Below are 20,036 nucleotides of genomic sequence, written 5' to 3'. Positions count from 1 at the left end.
AATCGGATGTGAACATTTTACACTAACGGATACAAGCACATTTCAACAAGGTACCTATTAGCTTCAAGAAATGTTTTGTCGGTTTGAATTCGGCGCTTGAAAATTGTTTAAATTCAATATGCAAATGATTGATACATGGTCCACTCTGCACATGATATAGAGCCATTTCGCCATGCTAAATGGTACATGGTCCGCTCTGACTGCATACTATGAGGGGTTTTCGTTGATTAATCAGAACAATTTCGACCAATTATACCTGCTGTATGCGTGATTTTCGAAATCTGATAAATGTGGTATGTAGCTTACATAATGCTTAACCAAATGTAATCAATAACTCGAAATTTTCAATTTGGCGACTTGGTCCCCTCTGACTTAACACCGACCAAATACCGAACGGACGCGATTTTTTACAGTCTCCAGTTGCTTTTCATAGAATACAATCGAATCCTTTAATACCCTGCAACCCATAATTGAGTCAAAAGAAATGTTTTCATTGGTTTAATACACATATATTTTTTGTGTTTGGAATATATAAGAATTCTATTTTTGATTTATCCCCTTAATGTCAGAAAACACCTTTCTCACACAAAAAATTACATATATCCGGAATCTTTCAGAATGTGATAGAGGATCATATTCGATGAAAAAAAATCTTCTACATACGTTTATCATCTTTTTTTTTGACGTAGGATTACTTCTTTCGGGAACATATTGGGGTACAAATTGAAAATCGAAAATCGAGCACATCGTGAAAATTGTCCAATTTCAAACGCTTATTGCTCAGTCATTTCATGATGGATTGATTAAATTTTTGCGTCAATCGATTTCAGAACTCCATAATAATTTTTTATATTAAAGAAAATGATATATGTCATGAATCTAACTATCAAACAATTGAAAAATCTCAACCCCTACCTAACGGAAATATCCACTTCTAATTGGTCGAAATTGACGACACATGCGGCGGTTCCCTAACAGAGACATCAAAACCAAGCTGCCTGGGGGTAATCGGCATAGCAAATACATGTAAGTAGGGGGAACTTTTGTTCCTACCGTAATGTGTTCCCTAACAGAGACATCAAAACCAAGGTGCCCGAGGGACATCTAAATTGCAAATATATGCAAGTGAAGGGCATTTTTATATTGCAAGTAGGGTGAGTGATACGATTGATTCTAGCAAATTAAATTTAAATTTTGAACTTCAATGTTGGTTGCTTCGTCAAATTTCATATCAATGACCGCTAGTGTATTGTGAAAAATTTAGTACAAGTGTAAGTGTAAAATTGTATATGGTAGTAATTGTGCTAAAAATAACTTGATGTATGAAACGATTTATTTCACTTTTCATAAATAAAAACCAAGGTGACCAACCAAAACCAATCACCCAAGGAAAGTTCATGCGGCGAGAAAAAATTTAAAAAGTGAAGAAATATTCAAAAAAAAGTGATTTCCCATATGCTTTACATATAGTATCAGGGTTTGTTAGTCCGATTAAAATTCGCATTGGGTTGAATGAACGCTCAGAAAGTAAAAATTATAAAACAAAATTACCTTTTCCGTTTCAAATATGTTTTCACTATATTAAAGTAACATGGTTTTACTGATGAGAAAAATAGATAATTGTGGTCGGTATTGATAATTATCTTATATTACATTGATGAGTTTTTTTTTCTTTATTTCATCCATACATAACAGGAGGTATCTCGTCTAGGGTTACAGAGGGCGGTTTTCTTCATATCTCATTCCACTTAGGCATCTTCTATCTGATACGCACCACCCAACGACTGTTTACCATACTTCTGTCATCATCACTCGGTAAACACTAGTCAAGTGAACAAACAATACCCAGCAACCAAACAAAATTGTCCTTTTCAGGGCCATCAAATCATCATCAAAGAGTTTAACGATGTAATTCTTCAAGCATATCCAAAATCAACAAATAGCCCAACGGAATCCTACGTCAACTATGCGGTCGTGTCTCGGACACAACCCTCCTGTGACATTTTTTTTTTTTTTTTTTATCTGAATTAAAGTGACTTTCAACTCATTTGGCTGGTTCGTCACTTTTACTTCCATTTTTGGAAGAATTTCGGGAGTGAGAATTGAACTCGTGACCTTTAGCGTGAGAGGCATGGATGTTACCACTACGCCAGATCGCCTCCACTCGTTTATCATCATGAAAAATAACATTTTATTCATTGTGGAAGATGCGTAGAAGTATTTCCTATCAATTGATGCAATTATCTATCACCCCTCATATATTCCGATTAGAAAAAGTGAAAAACAGTCAAGGATATGAACAAAAATTCAACTTTTTCCTAACTGGGTTAAATTCTTTTCTGTAGAGTAGAATTTCTTGTTATTTTACACTATTAGAACCACAACAGTGTACACAAATAGAACCATCCGAGTGCAACAACTAGCATCAGAAATATGTAATGTATTAAATTAAAATATAAGCAGTTTAAATATAATTGTGAAATTAGAGCAACCTAGTGAAAAATGATTCATAATAATAAACATATGATCCATAAAAATAGGGTTTAAATACGTCGGGAACAGTTTTAACATTTCCTATTAATAACTATTTTTGCCGTAAACGGATTCTGGCGATTTCCTCATACATTTTTTCTGTCGATTTGGGTGCTTTCCCGAACAGAGCTGTCAATAACAAGCAACTTATCGACGAGCAACGAAGTGGAAATAGTAAGATGTAAAGTCTCCGTGAACAAAGGAAAAGAAGAAGAACGAAGGGAAATATTTGCCTAGAGTATAAACAGTGGATCTTGTTAAGAAAAACTTCATTCTTCGTGAGGACATCCACTGGACAACACCGTTGCTAGGCCAGCTGGACAGCGAGGGATCGAATGGTTTTGTCAAGGCAATGGAGGTGAAGGAGTAATATGAGGAAAGAGTAGAGTTTTCCAATGGCCTTTTTGAAGGCTAGAGACAAATGAACTGAAGAAGTTTAAAGTCTCTTTAATTCAACAAAGAAAAGAAGGAAAGGCAAACTTTCAGTATCATTCTAGATATGAAACAATGAACATCGCTTGTTCTTTCTTGTTTGCACCATCACATGTCTTCGTTTTAGACTGAGCTGTGGACGCGACCAAATTACTCACTCACTGATGTCTCTAGCATTGCAATCATTGCATCAAACTGACGCCATTGCATTAAGGTTCTGAGCTAGAGATGGGCAAAACGGTTCATTTCAGTGAGCTCAGAGCCGTGCGCTCAATGAAAAGAGCCGGCTCATTTGAGCGGCTCGACGGCTCTTTTCAAGAACTGGTTCATTCGGATATGTAAAGAATGGAAGACGTAAAAAATAAGGTTTAAAACAATAATCAGTGCAGAGAAAAGTAAAAATATTACTAAAGGTTTTCTCTGAAATATTTCCATCACAATGATATTCTTTATTCTTGCTTTCGGGAAAACTCGCTCATATGGTACTGAAGTCGCCGGAATACATAATTATTTCAAAAAAAAGATACAGCCGCGGAGAGAAAAATTTCCTTTCATTCCACCAAAACGAAGGGTCGCTTAGTCACAGCAAATGTGGTTCCGCTAAATGTTTATCTACAATAGATGTTGCAACAGCTTTTGGATCATGTGAGGATCGAGGATGGCCAACCAATGCATTAAACTCCTCCCATACAGATGACAGAGCTTCATCACCAACAATTTGTGGTAGTTTCGTATGTGTGTGTTCTATGGATGTCATTTTTAGCATCCTTATCAACGACTGGTGTGCATAGTTGTACTTTCTGTTATCCCCAAAACCTTGGTGCTTGAAGCGAGGATCTAACGGTATTTGTTAGGCTACTAATTCGTCTGACTCAAGATTTGTAGATCGCTTTACCAGCTCCGGAATCAATTTATACAGAGCTTTTTTATAATCACTAGAACTGATTTCACTTGATCCATATAATGTTGATCATGTCGAATTATCAGTCGGGAGAATATAGCAGTTTTCGATAACGACACAGTTTTCTCCCCGTTTTATATCCCAAACGTTTTTAAAATATTTCGAATGGAATATTTTTATGATTAACTGTATTATATTAGTCAAATCATTTCATTCGATACCATATGCGGGACTGTGATTTACTTGTCGACCCCGTTCATCTGATACCCATATGATGGGGTTTTCAGAAGAAATGTAGTCTGCCATTTCGTAACGGTCGCCATTTTGGATTTACATTTTTCATTAATAACTGTGTTCGACTAGTCAAGTCCATTCATTAGATACCCATATTGAGGAGGTTTTGGAAAAAAATCATATTTCGCCATTTTGGGGTGGCGGCCATTTTGGATTTACATTTTTCATAAATAACTGTGATCTACTAGGCAAACCCTTTCATTTGATACCCATATTGATGGGGTTTTGACGAAATTAGTAGTCTGTCATTTTATAACTGCCGCCATCTTGGATTTCCATTTTACATAAATAACTGTGTCCTACTAGTCTAGTCATTTTATTAGATACTCATATTGATAGGAGAATTCTATTTCGAGAAAATATGTAATCCGCCAAAATTTACAAACATACAAACAGATAAATGAAACCACTTGAAAAGCAGCATGGGAAACATATATTTCTTCCGCACTGCCGCTAGCCACGGTTCGTCAGAACAAGCGTACGATTCACGGTTCTTTATCAATAAGCCAGCTCTCAAAAGAAACACGGTTCTTTTATGAACCGCAGTTCTATTTTGAACCTTGGTTCTCAAATGAACGGCACTTAAATGAACCGCGCTTCAAAAAGAGCCACGGATCATAAAAGAACCGTGGGTCTTTTTTGAACCGTGGTTCATTCAAGAGCCGTACATATAAGAGCCGTTCATTTGCAGAAATTTGCGTTTTATTTGTATGGCAGCCACCCCTAAGAGGGGGGGGGGAGGGGTATCTAACCATCATAGAAACATTTATGGCACCCTAAAACTTTCACATGCCAACTTTGGTTTCGTTTGCTTGGTTAATTTCCGAGTAATGCAGAAATTTGTGTTTCATTTGTATGGCAGCCCCCCTTAGAGAGGGGGGAGGGGTCTCAAAATATCACGAAAACCTTCCCCGGCCCCAAAAACCCCTACATACCAATTTTCATGTCGATCGGTTCAGTAGTTTCCGAGTCTATAAGAATCAGACAGACATCACTCCATTTTTATATATATAGATATACATATATATATATATATATATATATATATATATATATATATATATATATATATATATATATATATATATATATATATATATATATATATATATATATATATATATATATATATATATATATATATATATATATATATATATATATATATATATATATATATATATATATATATATATATATATATATATATATATATATATACTAGCTGACCAGGCAAACGTTGTTCTGCCAAATAAATTATTTTTAGTGAATATTTTGGGTGTTGAATAAAACACACTAATGTATTGTAAGTGTGTTTGAATATTTTAACGTGACCGATAAAAAAACGAATTAATATAAGTTTGTCGTAAAGTAGAAAAAATGAAATATAGAAAATCAATATTTATTGCTGTCTCCTTGTTAGAAAATACGTGCATGTGATTTTCAACATAGCTTAGTTTATAACAGCTTGGTCTCGTTCATAAATTGGAAGACAGCGATACGCCAGCTAACTTTAATGGAGCTGGTTAATCGGCCTGTTTGGAATCGCGTTATTTTATCGTTGTCATTAAATCGAGGAGTATTCACATCGGTAATCTAAGTTTGAAACACAGCCGTATTGCTTCCTTTATTCATGGATGTTTTTATTACTCTTCACCGATTTGTAGAACTCAATATTCATATATGCATATGAGTGATTGGATTTTGCAATTCGTTCGAAATCGACTTTTACACTCTTAAATTCATTCGCCTTGTCGCGAAACAATGGTCAAAATAAGTCATCCGTATTTGTGGTTCAATTTACTCTCTATCTGATCGGCATAATTCCGGAAATAATTCTAAATTGTTGAAATTTGAATGAAAATTATTATTCGATTTCGTTTGGATGCTAAAATTGTTTTGAATGTGTTTGAATGCTAAATTTTGCGTGTTCATTCTATCCGAAAAACCATTACTATTTTTGCTTCATAGAAATGGAACATGGAGACTAATGTTGTTTACGTCGAATTGCGTGGCAAGGTTGTCACATTTGCTCAACTCGATTGGACTTGAGCTTGAACAGAATGCAAAATTGCGCTTTTTCCATTCAATAGAATACAACCAACAATATGTGGGGACGAATACGATCGATCTTCATTTTGTGTTTGAACACACGCGCAATGTCATGACAATGCATTGCGCTTTGGCCTGGCTATAACTAAAGCTGTGTCGGCGTTGCTCATGATAGTGTCTCGCAAGTGAATGTATTATTCCTCGCACCGCTTTTGTTGATTGTGTAGTAAGAATTGCAGTCGTTCAATCTTTACCTTCGCGTATATGTCGACCATAAATTGTTGGCACAGCTTACGATATCTTGAATTGGCGTTTCTTGACCATGTCAAATCACCATATGATGAACATAAAAATCCTTCGAGCGCGCCCTCTGTTTCGTCGCATGTTCATAAATATTAAATCAAAATGAGAAATTATGTTCATAATGAATTAAGTATCTGTGACGGGGTCTCGTTGGTCTAATGTTTATGCAAGAGATTTTTCGTTAAAGAAACCCTTCTGACTTGCACTGTAGTCACGCGTATTCTTGGGCTTGCCACTCCAGAATACATTCAAGGCGTATTGTTCGCCATAGAAATCTCAACTATTTACTAATAAAAATGACGCAAGTAGTACCACGTTGAGAAGGCAAACCTTGGGAACGTTAGTGCCATTGAAGAAGAAGATAGCGAGGGTCGTATGAACGGTGTGTGTCAACGATGAATTCCAGATTATTGTTTTTTCTTCGCATAAAATTTCTCGTGTCACCGTGCCATCATGATTCCAGCAGCGCTTGTGCTTTGGATCTACACACGTGCTCTCCAGCTGATGTTTTATCAGGGTTGATGGCAATAGCGTGATTGTCGTTTTGTAATCCGAGCAAATGTGATTTGAAGAATTTCGATAACTCATTGTGCTCATTCAAAAAGGCTTCCAGCTCGTCGGAGATGCTCCCTGCTTTAGATGAATTGTTGTTACTTGTGTATTAGTAGATGGATGTTCAATGAAGCGGGCGTTACGCCATCAGTCATTGAACAACTTTAATGAATTCGTTCTGTTGAAAAAACGAACAACGGTTAAATTATTAGAATATTTTTGACACAAAAATAATAATATCGCAATTTTTAAATAGGGAAAATAAATATATATATATATATATATATATATATATATATATATAGAGATATGTATAGATATATATATAGAAACAGGAGACACATTTAAATGAAAGCATATGAAAGCTTTTCGTATAGTTTGTCAAATGCACGGCCTAGACAGAGAAATATTCTCGTTCATGTTCTTCTTTATCCTCTTAGAAAACACTTTCTAACATCATTTTATTATGAGGTGTAATATTATCACGCTTTTATATATCAGCGCTGGCAGCTATATGGATAACGTGGTTGTGTCAAATATCTTTGCATTCCAGCCGGCCTTGGTTCGATCCCCGTTGACATCGTATGGATTTTTTTTGGGCACAATCCCAATCCCCATGAGAAAACAAAACAGAAAGAGCTATCTGCTCGCATACATACAAAGCTTTTAAAACAGGTCATTATTTGCGCATTTAACCCTCCAGCACACGAAATGACATTTTTTATACCAAAGATAACATGTTTTCAGCCAACGCTATTTTGGGTGTACTTTCAAACTTTCACCCTCCTCGTTTATGAAAATTAGTTAGTCTTTGAATTTATTGAACGACATATTACGTCAACAATAATCTGAAAATTTTCAAAATTATACTTACAAGATTCCTGACCATACCAAATTCATAAATATTGACTCATGTGACTAATGTTTACTGCGGGCCAACGGTCGCAACAACGTAAACATCCAGTACTCCAATTAAATGCGGTTGAAAACACTATGACGGATAGTGTAACGATCGAGTGGTAGGTTTATTCGTATGACGCTCGCCTGTGCCTGGAATAGTTTGGTTGCCACTGGTGGCATTTTATTCCATTCCACATAATCGAATATGATTGGTGGGGATGATTTTCTTGACGAGAACCGTTCACTATAATAAGATCTACAACAGCTGATTGCGTTTAGATTGCCATCGGCAAACCATTCATGTTTTTCATCCAGACGCAGACAGGGCATTCTCATTGTGTTGTGTGGGAATTATAAACGTATCTTGTTTATTCTGTACCAGAGTATAATTAAAATGCCATTTGCCTCGTACGTTACTCCTAAAGCATATACTATTCGAGGTAATGTACCTTGGTTACGCTATCCGTTAACGAACACTAGATAGAAGATTAGAAAGTGGATTCCAACTAATTCTGGTAGCTTTTTTCCTCTGATCACAGTTTCTGGAGTCTTGGAAATCTGCCTGGAAATTCTACAGAAATGAACACACAAGCAAAAGCTGCGATGAAAAAGAATAACTGTAGAGAGAGAAGAGAACGAATTTGTGTCGCAATTTTGCGTGGAACAACTAACATTAAAGCAAAAGTAGGGAACATTAACTTAACAAGTATTCATATCGTTGTCTGTTAGCGCTTTTGCCGGCCAATAATGAATGGGAACAGACAGTAAAGGAAAGCACCATCTCCTTTGTACACGCCTCCACCACCAATCGTTTCACCGGACAAAAACATCACTCATTGTACCGTTCTTTTCCACTAAGTGCACCGGCATTCTGACTAATGAAAAAAAAACACCGATCCCGCAAACTATTCGACGAAAAAGCGGCGTATGATAAAACCGTGTGCCTATAAGGCAGAAACTTATTGAATTGACACTTGCCATTTGCCAAATTTGTTTGTTTTGTTCGATTTCTTCGATCCATTTTAAATATACATTTGCGTCGGATTGTTCCTTTTTCTTATTCTTGCAGCAAAAATAGTACTCATTCTGCGCTGCAGCTTGTGTACACGTCTACCGTTCCAAATGAACTATTTTCTGACCTTGTTTTTCGTTTCTATTTTATTTTTTCTCTTCTCTTGTTCCGTGTATCGTTACAGGAAATTCGCCGAAAATGCGAACAGGAAGCGGAACAGAAGGATTTCACAACGGCCGAGTCGAAGAAGTCGGAGAATAAACACCTGAATCGGTATCGCGATGTCGCTCCCTACGACCACTCCCGGATCGTGCTGAAGCGTGGCACGACTGACTACATCAATGCCAACCTAATCAAGGTATAATATAGTTTCGTTTATTGGGGGGGGCGCTCTGCATATAGTTTGTTATTGTTGTTTATTGGGTACAGCTTTCCAAAACCGTATTGGGTTCTCAATATTCGTATACAAACAGATTGAGCGGCTTTATGAGAGCTTTGAAAGTCCATTTATTTTTTAGCTTGAACTTGTCATTTTTGGATCAACTCTAGTTTTTTTGATAAGTCGATGCATGCGATAAGACGCACCACAAGTCAAAGTTGTGCAAGTTAAAATGCAAACACCAGTCGGATAATTTCGGCTCGCTCCTTATTCTTAATTACTTCAAACATTTACTAGGTATTGAGGCATTAAGTTTAAAAGGTTTTGAAGAGTATTTACAGAGCTTATAGCCTATAGCGTCTAGTCTATAGCTCTGTCAATACTCTTCAAAACTGGCAATATTAGGCTTGAATCGGGTAATATTTATTTCTCTCAGAAGATGCCAGTATTCAGTGTAGCAATCAGGGTAATTTAGATTGTTTTTTTGGTCAGAAACAAATCACCTAATGCCACTCATCGATTCAGTGCACATACTTCTTGCAATATTTAGACGATAATCCTTGTGCTTTATCTTTTACGTACTTTTTGATGACGATTAAGGGGGTTTTAGGTTGCTTTATAAATATGCTGCCAATTTGTTAGTCTCCTTAGTAAGTACCCTTGTATCCTATTCTAGGGGATTTTTCAAACAAGTTTGCACAATTTTCTTGGACTGGTAAAATTGAGAGATCTGAGGGGTACAATGTGCCCTTTTTTACGAACACTCGAATGAAACCCTCTCTTCTTCGCCCGAGAAAAAGATATTCATTTTTGACTTCATTGCACAATGGTCCAGGAGATGCATTCAAGTGGAAATTAGCATTTAGAGCTCGACAGTTATTCTCTAGACAAAAACTGTCTTCAACGAAGTTGTTACATATGATAGAGCGCTCATTTTCATGTTGCCAAAAATAGGGTGACCAACATTTTCGATGAAATAAAAAATCTAACTTTATTATCTCTATAGATAGAGGTAAACATAGTTCGACAATGTTGTAGTTCCAGTTATTTAAAACATCTTTGTAGAACAAAGTTTTTTACTATCTCTTGAAATAACCGATATAGCGCGTTTTTCCTAACTTGCGTTGGGGTCACCATTAAAAAAACTATTTTTTTTTGCTCTAACTTTTATATTTCAAATTCTACAAACAAACTGTCTTCGAAAGACTTTTAGAACATACTGATAAAAACATTTTTCGATGCAGAACTTGTCAATATCTTAACTTCACTCAAAGTTATTGATATTTCTTCCCAAATTGATGCAAACATCTCTGCGATCTATAAGGTAAAGCTCGAGTTATTAGCATTCGAAAAAATTGCGGAAAATTGAGCTTTGTCGATATCCTAAAAATGGAGATTCCATCCGCATGTCGTTCTCTGTGTAGGTCGGACTGGTGACTAGTGAGTAAAGTAGTACCCAGAGTTTGCGACATTTTTCTTTTTCGCAAAATATATGAGAAGATCGTGTAATTTAAATTTGTAGTTAATGGTATTCTCTTAACTTTAATTGCTGCCTTTCTGTTTGTTTGTAACGATCAAGTTAATTTATAAAACCTCAACAAAAGCACAATCTTTGTGATACTTCCAATGTAAATAAAAGAATATTCTTTGATTGGCGTTGTTTTGTTTGCGTTGAGTATAGGCGAATTTCATGCCATCTCATCTCAGGCTCGTTGGCAGCACCATCTTAGATAGCAGTGAATCGTGGTGGGTAAAAAGTAGTTATGAAACGGATAGCAGTTTGGCTGGATTTTTACACAAAAATTTAATAACAGAGAAGATTTCTGTGGATGTTTTGAAATAATTTTAATACTAGTCGAGAGAGAGAGAGTAAGTACACTGAAGTCGCTTTTTACGTGGTTTTATTTTAGGCGGTTTTTTTACGTGGATTTCGGAATTTACGCGGATTTCGAAGTTTACGCGGTTTTTTTCACGCGGCACGCATTAACCACGTGAAATGCAATATGTTAATTGATGTAACTTTTCGCAAAATAATTTAGTATTGTATCACTGATTAGTAGCTGAAAAATAAAAGAAGATACAGATAGCAGGATTGTAACATGCAAAAAAATCAGGTAATCATTTGTTAGGATATGGGTTACATTTTAAACTAATAATTCACTGTTTGTTAGATTTTTACACGGATTTTGAAAATTACCCGGTTTATTTTTACGCGGATTTTGGACAAAACTATCTTCAGGAAAAATAATCTGATAGAGGGTACACTTATTTCACCATAAATCAAATTAAACGAAGCAAAACAGACGATATTGAATTAAACTTTACACGCGAAGCTTACGACACCTTTTGAGAGTGTTTCAATGAAGTGGCAAACGATAATGATAGTCAGCGTCGTGTTCAGGAAAAAAATTCCATTGCCAACGAAATCGACTGTTATTTGTTATTTGGTGATCATTAATCTCTAAGCAGTACCCCCAACTGACAAGGTTTGCTAAAGTTTATCATTCAGTTCCTTGTAGTAGTGTTTACAGTGAAAGACCGTTCTCTGAGGCTGACCTGGCGTACGAAGAAAAGCGTGAGTGGTCGGTTAGAAATTTCGACCTACAAAAAAGTTTTACTAGTCTAAATTTTGTTGAAAAGATAGCGATATAGTGGATTCGGAAAAGTTGTAGATAATATTGATAAATAGACTTTTGTCAAAGACGCAAACTTTCTATCTCTTGTGGCTTCTGAAATATATGACATTTTTTCATCAAGACTCTCGAAAAACAAAATTTTTGTGTGTTTGTTTTTGATGTGTTTTTGAATAGTTTGCGCGATAATTTACACATAGAAATGTTACGAGTTAAACATTAGTACAGGTCGGACCCGATTATATACAGATTGAAAAATATATGAGGGGCTCAACATGAAAGGGGTGTAAGTGACATAATCGATTCCTCTACATCGGCTCTTTCTTTTGGTTATAACTTAGCTGCGAACACATTCCTATATGTATTTGACAATTTGGACGATAGGTCAAAACCTCATCTATCGGATTCTTAGCAAACTCAAATTGGAACGTTTTTGTTATTGACTAAAGAAAAAGTTGATGAAGAGAAATCGATCAAATCACCCCTTTCCTTATATCGGGTTATTCAATAAGAGCGCTACCAAAGTTTTTTTTCTAAATAAAACAAAAACGGTTTTGAATATCAATGAAATTTTTTATTCATTTGAAAGTACATTTGATGCCATTATGTATGGAACTCGATTTCTTTTCCATGGCCACCACGGGCACGCTTGCAGAAGTTGAACCCAATTTTCGACGGTTTTCAAACATAAATCGGCCGAAACTGCTGCATTTCATGTTCGGTATTCGTACGAAGTTCATCAATCGTCGCTGGCTTGTTGGCATAGACCATAGACTTGACGTAGCCCCACAGGAAATTATCCAACGACGTCAAATCGCACGACCGAGGCAGCCTAGAACCAATCATGTTTATTATGCATTTTTGGGTTAAAATTAGTAATAACACTATGAAAAATCATTAACTTCTAAATTTTTCACTTTTAAAATGTTATTTAAATCCACTAATGTAAATGTTCCACAACTACATCCCGTACTGATCATTTCTATCTTTCAAATGGAAGGAACAGAATCCTTATACGTAACGTATTTTTCAAGTAGAGTCAGTTTAAGCCAACAGAACTCAAAACTAAATAGAAGTTCAATAACTCTGTCATTGTTGAAATTCGAACGTTTTTGCAGTTGAGTTATTAACTAAAGAAAAAATTGATGAAGTTGTACAGGATTCGAATATATAAAGTTAAAAGAACTTGTAAATCAGCCATTCCATGCCAAACCGATATAGCGGTTCTCATATTTTCGTCAAAAGTGTGGTAGTTTTGTTTTTTCTCGCAAATTATTAGACCCGTATTTTTTATTTTTTTGTTAGGGTGACGATTCTCATTTTAGGGTGGTCCGAAAAATCCATTTATTGTATTTTGCCAAAAATGACTTTTTTCAAAAATTCATAACTTTCGAACCACTGGACCAATTCAGGCATTCGACATATTAAATTAGCTGGCCTTTTTTGGAAAAATACTACAGTTGCAGAAAATTGGAATTATGTTTTCGTTATTATTGATTGTATTTGTTTTTTATAGCTTTCATAGTCTCGGGACCAAAGGTGCTATATTTTTTCCTGGAAAGCTGAGGATTTTTCACATAATATAACTCGAAACCAGGGAGTCCGAAACATAATTTTTTTCCCATTTTTTCCACTACAAAAAATCATAACTTTTGATCTACTAAACCGATTCAGATTATCGACATATCAAATTAAAGCCAATGAGCTAGTATTGCCTGAAAAAATATTACACTCTTCAAAAATGGATTTTGTTTTCGTAATTATTGATTATATTTGTTTTTTATAGCTTACATCGTTTCGGGACCAAGGGTGCTATATTTTTTTATATTTTTTCCTGAAAGTTGAGGTTTTTTCACATAATATATCCGAATACCAACGAGGTGTTATTTTTCGTTTTTTAATTATGATTTTCCAAAGTTAACACGTATTCAGTTTTCGTTCAATATTTCTATGCGACTAGACTGGATATATGTGACTAAAATGCAATTAATTGGCAAGTGTGTTATTTTTTCAAAAAAATCTAGCTAGTAGACTTTAATTTGATATGTCGATCATATGAATCGGTCCAGCAGTTCAAAAGTAATAAATTTTTGAAAAAAAGTCATTTTTGGGAAAAAAGGGAAAAATGGTTTTTTGGACCATCGGGTAACTTTGAAAAGTCATAACTCAAAGACGAAAAGAAACGCCTCCCTGGCTTCGAGATATGTTATGTGAAAAAGCTTTCCATAAAAAAATATAAAAAAATAAAGCACCCTTGGTCCCGAGAGCATGAAAACTATAAAAAACAAATACAATCAATAAAAACAAAACCAAAACCTGAAATTTTTACAAGCGTAGTATTTTCCGAAAATTAATTAGCTTTAATTTGATATATCGACCGTCTAAATCGGTTCAGTAGTTCACAAGTTATGAATTTTTGAAAAATGTCCTTTTTGGAAAAAGGGAAAAAGTCGATATTTCGAGTCACCCTTAAATAAAAATGGGCACCCTAACAAAAAAATAAAAAAACGGGTCTAATAGTTTGCCAAAAAGAACGAAACTACCACTTATTACGAAAATCTGAGAACGACTCTATCGGTTTGACATGGAATGGCTGAAATTGTATATAATCAGGTTAAAAACTTAACAGTTTTCTATATCCCATTCTCTAATCAACATTTTTCAGATCTAATTTTGAGTATACTTCTAACTTTTTTAGAAAAAAAATACAACTCAAAAACTATAAGGCTTAAAAAGTTTTGACCAAAGAATGGAATGTAGCAAATAGATTTAAAAAAAATTACGATGGAAAAAAAAATATTTTAAAAATTAAAATTCATTTTCTCAGAAAATTATATTAAATATCAAACAAATTTTTAAAAAATTACGATGGAAAAAAAATATTTTAAACATTAAAATTCATTTTCTCAGAAAAGTATATTTTCAATTAAAAAAAAAATATAGGAACAACTCATACAATAAAAATCAAATCACCCATACATTGAAAGAGCACTTGTAGAGGAAAAAGTTTTTCTAATAACAACTTCTTCATGTTTCTTTTGAACACTCATTACTAATGTTCAGTTCGTATCATTTATGTGTGTAAATTCGTGCGATTGACATATTCTGCAAACTTTTGTCAATTTAGGAACACGTCAGGAACATGTCAATCGCGTGAATGTCGCGTTACAAAAATGAAGCGAATAAAACGAGTAAATTAGTTTTTCAGGAGGAATTATTTTCAAAGAAAACGTGAAAAAGTTGTAAGAAAAACCCTTGCCCTGAAGAAGAAGTACCAATCTTCCAAAGTATGGATGACTGACAATAACCAGTGTGGCTATGCATCAAGTTTTTTAGAACATTTTTAAAAATTATTTAAAAGAAGGTTATAATGGTGTTTTTTTTTCAGCGTAAATTTTGAATTTTTAAATTTTTTTTTAAATAATTTAATGATAATTTGATAATCATTTTTTAAACAATTTTCTATATTTCCTTCGTTGACCAAAATTTTATAGGTCTTATAGTTTTCAGGTTAAAATTTTATGTAAAAACTAGGTGATCCGGCGAACTTCGTCACTCCCAAAATTTATTTCTTGATATGAATGCTTTCGAACATTAACATTTTCTTACCAAGCGACCGTTCGTGGGTTCAGTCGTAGAACTCTTTATTGATTTATCTTCTAATTGATGAATTTCATGCCAACTCGTCTTAGGAGTTGGCAGCACCAACTCCGATAGCAGCGAAACGTTGTGAGTGTACGGACATGGGTCATTTAAGCAACTTTGCATACTTGAAATATGCGAAAAAGAATTAGACTACTTTTTTGGAAGAAACCAAATTTTTTACAAACATTTATAATTTAAAAACTATGATACCTACAAAATTCTTGTCAAAGGATGAAATGTAGTAAATTGTTTAAAGTTTTACAAAAAATGCCAAAAATTTTCTGCTTATTTAAAAAATTAAAAATTCTTTTTTCTCAAAAACGTATTTTTTTAATTCTCAAAAATATATATATATATATATATAAATAGCCCTTAAAATTTTTGGAAAAAAATTTTGCTTATTAAAAAAATTAAAATTCTTTTTTCTCAAAAACGTATTTTTTTTAAATTCCAAAAAAAATATATATAGCCTTTAAAATTTCCAACAAGTTTTCCATACATCGGACGATGGGCACTTTTACATGGAACAAGTTTTTCGAACAGTTTTTTCATGTTTTTCTTTGAAAAATATTAATGTTATATTCGTTACATTTTTATGCATAAATTACGCAATTTGCATGATCTGCTAATTTTACTTTATTTAGAAACATGTCAAGAGCATGTCAAATGTGAGAATTTACACACAAAAATGTTACGAGCAAAACATTATTTTTTTCAGGAGTCTTCATACAAAAATGACTTATATTCCAAAAACTATAACAGACAGAATGTTGACATCTTCGACAAAAGTTCATATTTTAATAAGATCTAAAACTTTGTCGAATACACTATATCGCTATCTTGACTTTAAATAAAATAAGAATTAGTTGTATTTTTTTCAAAGAAAATATGATATATATATATATATATATATATATATATATATATATATTTGGGAATTTAAGAAAAAACGTTTTTGAGAAAAATGAATTTTAATTTTTAAAATAATTTTTTGTCAGCGGTTTTTTTTCCAAAAAATTCTTGGTGTTTTTTATGAAAATTTAAATAATTTCCTATATTTCATCCTTTGACATGATTCTTGTAAGTACCATAGTTTTTATGTTACAAATTTTTGTAAAAAATAAAGAAAAAAAATGGCTTTTTCCAAAAAGTAGTCTAATTATTTTTCGAATATTTCAAGTGTGCAAAGTTTAAGACCCATGTCTATACACCCACAACGTTTCACTGCTATCTGGAAAGGTGCTGCCAACGGCCAGTCGAGTTGGCATGAAATTCGTCAATTGTCACTCACAATTTCCTTCTACGTCATTATAATATAAATTTATTTTCAGACACAATTTTCACTCAAGATTCTTGTTTCTCCGTTTCTCTGCTACATGAAATACATCTTTGATACAGAAAAGTGAATTTTAATTCATAATTTTTATTTTATTTATATAGATAGAAGATATAGGAGTACGTTATCTCATTTGAAAATCCATTTACATCTTCGGACAAAGCATATGTATTGAATGGATTGACATCGCTTATCACGATGTAATTTCAAAACATATGGGAATTCAATTTCCCTGGTTTTTCCAGTTTTCTTCAGAGTTTCCGAAAAATTTCCGATATTTCTCTCCTTACTATTGTTCTACGTGCAGAGACGAATACAACAATATGAAGACGGCCCAAATCGGACTATTCTTTCCTTGGGTTTCACGCCTAGTAACACATTTAGCGATCCATTTTATTATATAGATTTAAGAAAAAACAACTTTGCCTTTATCCAAAAAGCTTTCATTTTTTTAGATTTCATATATACATCAATGACAAGTTGCTTGAATGGCCAATGTATTTACACCACGAAAGTTTCACTGCAGTATGAGATGGTGCTGCCAAAGGCCAGTCGAGTTGACACTAGCGTTAACAGAAAAAAAAATTTTTGTGCTATAGGGTAAAATGCACAAATAAAAGCAGCTGTATTCAAGAGTGTAAAAATGTTTGTATGTATGGGAGCTGAATTCTCATGTTAATTTTGAGTTGTACAAAAGAAAAAAAAACCAAACGATTAATTTTTTTTTATTATGCTTCTTATCTATTAATGGCACAAGCTATGAGAAAAAGACACTTCGATAACTGCATAGTCCAATGGATCCAGGGCATGCTCACACATAAACGAATCACCTCGGAGCTGGGCGGGTCGTCGACATCTGTGTTTGCAACGAAAGGTTGCCCACAAGGAAGGGTTCTATCACCTCTCCTTTGGTCACTTGTAGTTGACGACCTTCTAATAAGTTTAGAGGTAAAGGGATTCGAGGTTGTGGGCTTTGCCGATGATCTAGTCATAATGGTACGTGGCAAGTTCGACGACGTTTTATCGAGCAGAATGCAGATGGCTTTAAACTTTACACAATCTTGGTGTATCACAGAAGGTTTGAGCGTAAAACCCTCATAAACAACAATTATTCGTTTTGCCAAAAAGAAAAAAACCGCATCTGCAGTCTCTACATCTTGGGGGAAAGGAAATAAAAAGCAGCGCTTCAGTGAAATATATAGGTGTTATCTCAGATGCTAAACGAAACTGGAACGCACACTTAGATTCAATAATGAGTAAGGCCAACTTAGCACTATGGGCATGCTCTAAAATGAAAGGAAAAACATGGGGCCTTAAACCAAAAATGGCTATGTGAGTCTACACTGCAATTGTGCGGCCTAGGATAACCTATGCCTCACTTGTATGGTGGCCAAAGACTAAGGAGACTGTAGCTACAAAAAAAGCTAAACAAACTCCACCGACTTGAATGCGTTGCAGTTACTGGAGCAATGCGAAGCACTTCTTCAAAGGCATTGGAGGCTATCCTTCACCTGGTACCTTTGAACCAATATGTTCAGCTAGAGGCTAAAAAAAGCGCTCTAAAGCTTAAAAGATGCAAAAAAATACTAGACGGGGACAAAACTGATCACTTGAGCATCCTGATTCTCTTACCCATTCGACCAGCCTCAGAGATGAACAGTGATTGGATGGAACCTAGGACTTATTATGACATTCCATACAGAGTGATCGAACATTCTCGTTCCGTATGGGATGAAGGTGACCCCAACGTTCGTAATGGTTCAATCATGTTCTACACTGATGGGTCGGAAATGGGAATCAGAACAGGTGTCGGAGTGTATGGTTCCAGAACAAAAATCTCTGTGGCTATGGGAAACTGGCCAACAGTTTTTCAGGCAGAAATTACTGCAATAATAGAATGTTCAAATGTCTGCCTCAAAAGAAAATATAGACATGCTAACATCTGCATATTCTCAGACAGTCAAGCGGCACTTAAAGCTCTAAATGCTTTTGAATGCTCTTCAAAAATTGTCTGGGAATGCACTTCCCTTTTACGGCAATTAAGTTTGATAAGTTCGGGACAATTGTACTGGGTCAGGAACATTGATGTATAGAGGGCAACGAGCGAGCAGATGAACTTGCCAGGAACGGCTCAAACTCACCATTCACTGGTCCAGAACAATTCTGTGGACTTTCTGACTGTGTTGAAAAGTGAGCTGAATAAAACAGGCGAAAAAATTTATTATGCCGAGTATTAAAATTACTCAACAGCTGCTAAGCCTTAATAAGAAAGACTTAAGCACATTCACTGGTCTTGTAACAGGACGCTGCCCGAGTAAATGCCATCTGAAGAACATAGGTTTAGCACAAGATGATATATGTCGCTTTTGTAATGCCGAAAGCGAAACCTCGGAACATTTGCTCTGTAACTGCGGAGCTCTAACTAGAGGCAGACTTCAACACCTTGATAAAGCTATTCTGGAGCCCAAGGAAATATAATCTGCGTCGCCGATCAGGATTATAAATTTTATCAAACAGATTATTCCTGATTGGCACCTATCTCACTATAGCTTTCAGTCTACTCCTTCATCAATGAGTAGTAGATAAACTTGAAGTGTACTATAAACAGGGGTATACCACAATTGTTCAAAATAACGGACGCAGTAGTTCACACCCAACAGGGGAAAAAAAACGATTCAAAGCAGGGATTGACCAAGGCCGGCTGGGTTGTAACGCCATTCATCACAACCACGTTATCCACATGACAACTGGAGCTGTCATACCGATGCATGTGTATTAGAGTGCCAATGAAAATAGCCATCTAGAATTTTCAAAGCGAACTTGATTAAAAATGTTGATTCCCACGAAAACTACCCCACGAAAAACTACCCCAAAACAAATATCAGCTCAATCGGACTTCATTTACTAGTTAGTGTCGCACAGCGGTCAAAAATTTGAAAATTTGAAACAACCAGAACTGTCAGTGGGGAATTTTATCCAAGGAAACACAAGCGGAAAATGCCAGTGGGGATCACGTTACGATGGCTCCTGTCAGTGCAATAGGGGTTCAATTTGGATGTCACCCA

The 20,036-nt window shown here is 34.8% G+C and overlaps 1 protein-coding gene across 2 annotated transcripts in view; it reads left to right on the top strand.

Annotated features, from left to right (window-relative positions):
* Window positions 1-20,036, top strand: part of LOC129764989 (tyrosine-protein phosphatase non-receptor type 61F) — a 66,567-nt gene that overhangs the window by 10,376 nt on the left and 36,155 nt on the right. For both annotated transcript variants that reach the window (XM_055764706.1, XM_055764705.1), the window contains exon 2: window positions 9,163-9,336. In XM_055764706.1, the coding sequence (XP_055620681.1) occupies window positions 9,163-9,336 (174 nt within the window). The remainder of the gene's footprint in view (window positions 1-9,162; window positions 9,337-20,036) is intronic.

Source organism: Toxorhynchites rutilus, chromosome 2 (assembly GCF_029784135.1).
Source record: "Toxorhynchites rutilus septentrionalis strain SRP chromosome 2, ASM2978413v1, whole genome shotgun sequence".
NCBI lineage: Eukaryota > Metazoa > Arthropoda > Insecta > Diptera > Culicidae > Toxorhynchites > Toxorhynchites rutilus.
The sequence above is the reverse complement of the archived record's forward strand: the minus strand, read 5'-3'. Positions and strand labels throughout refer to the sequence as shown.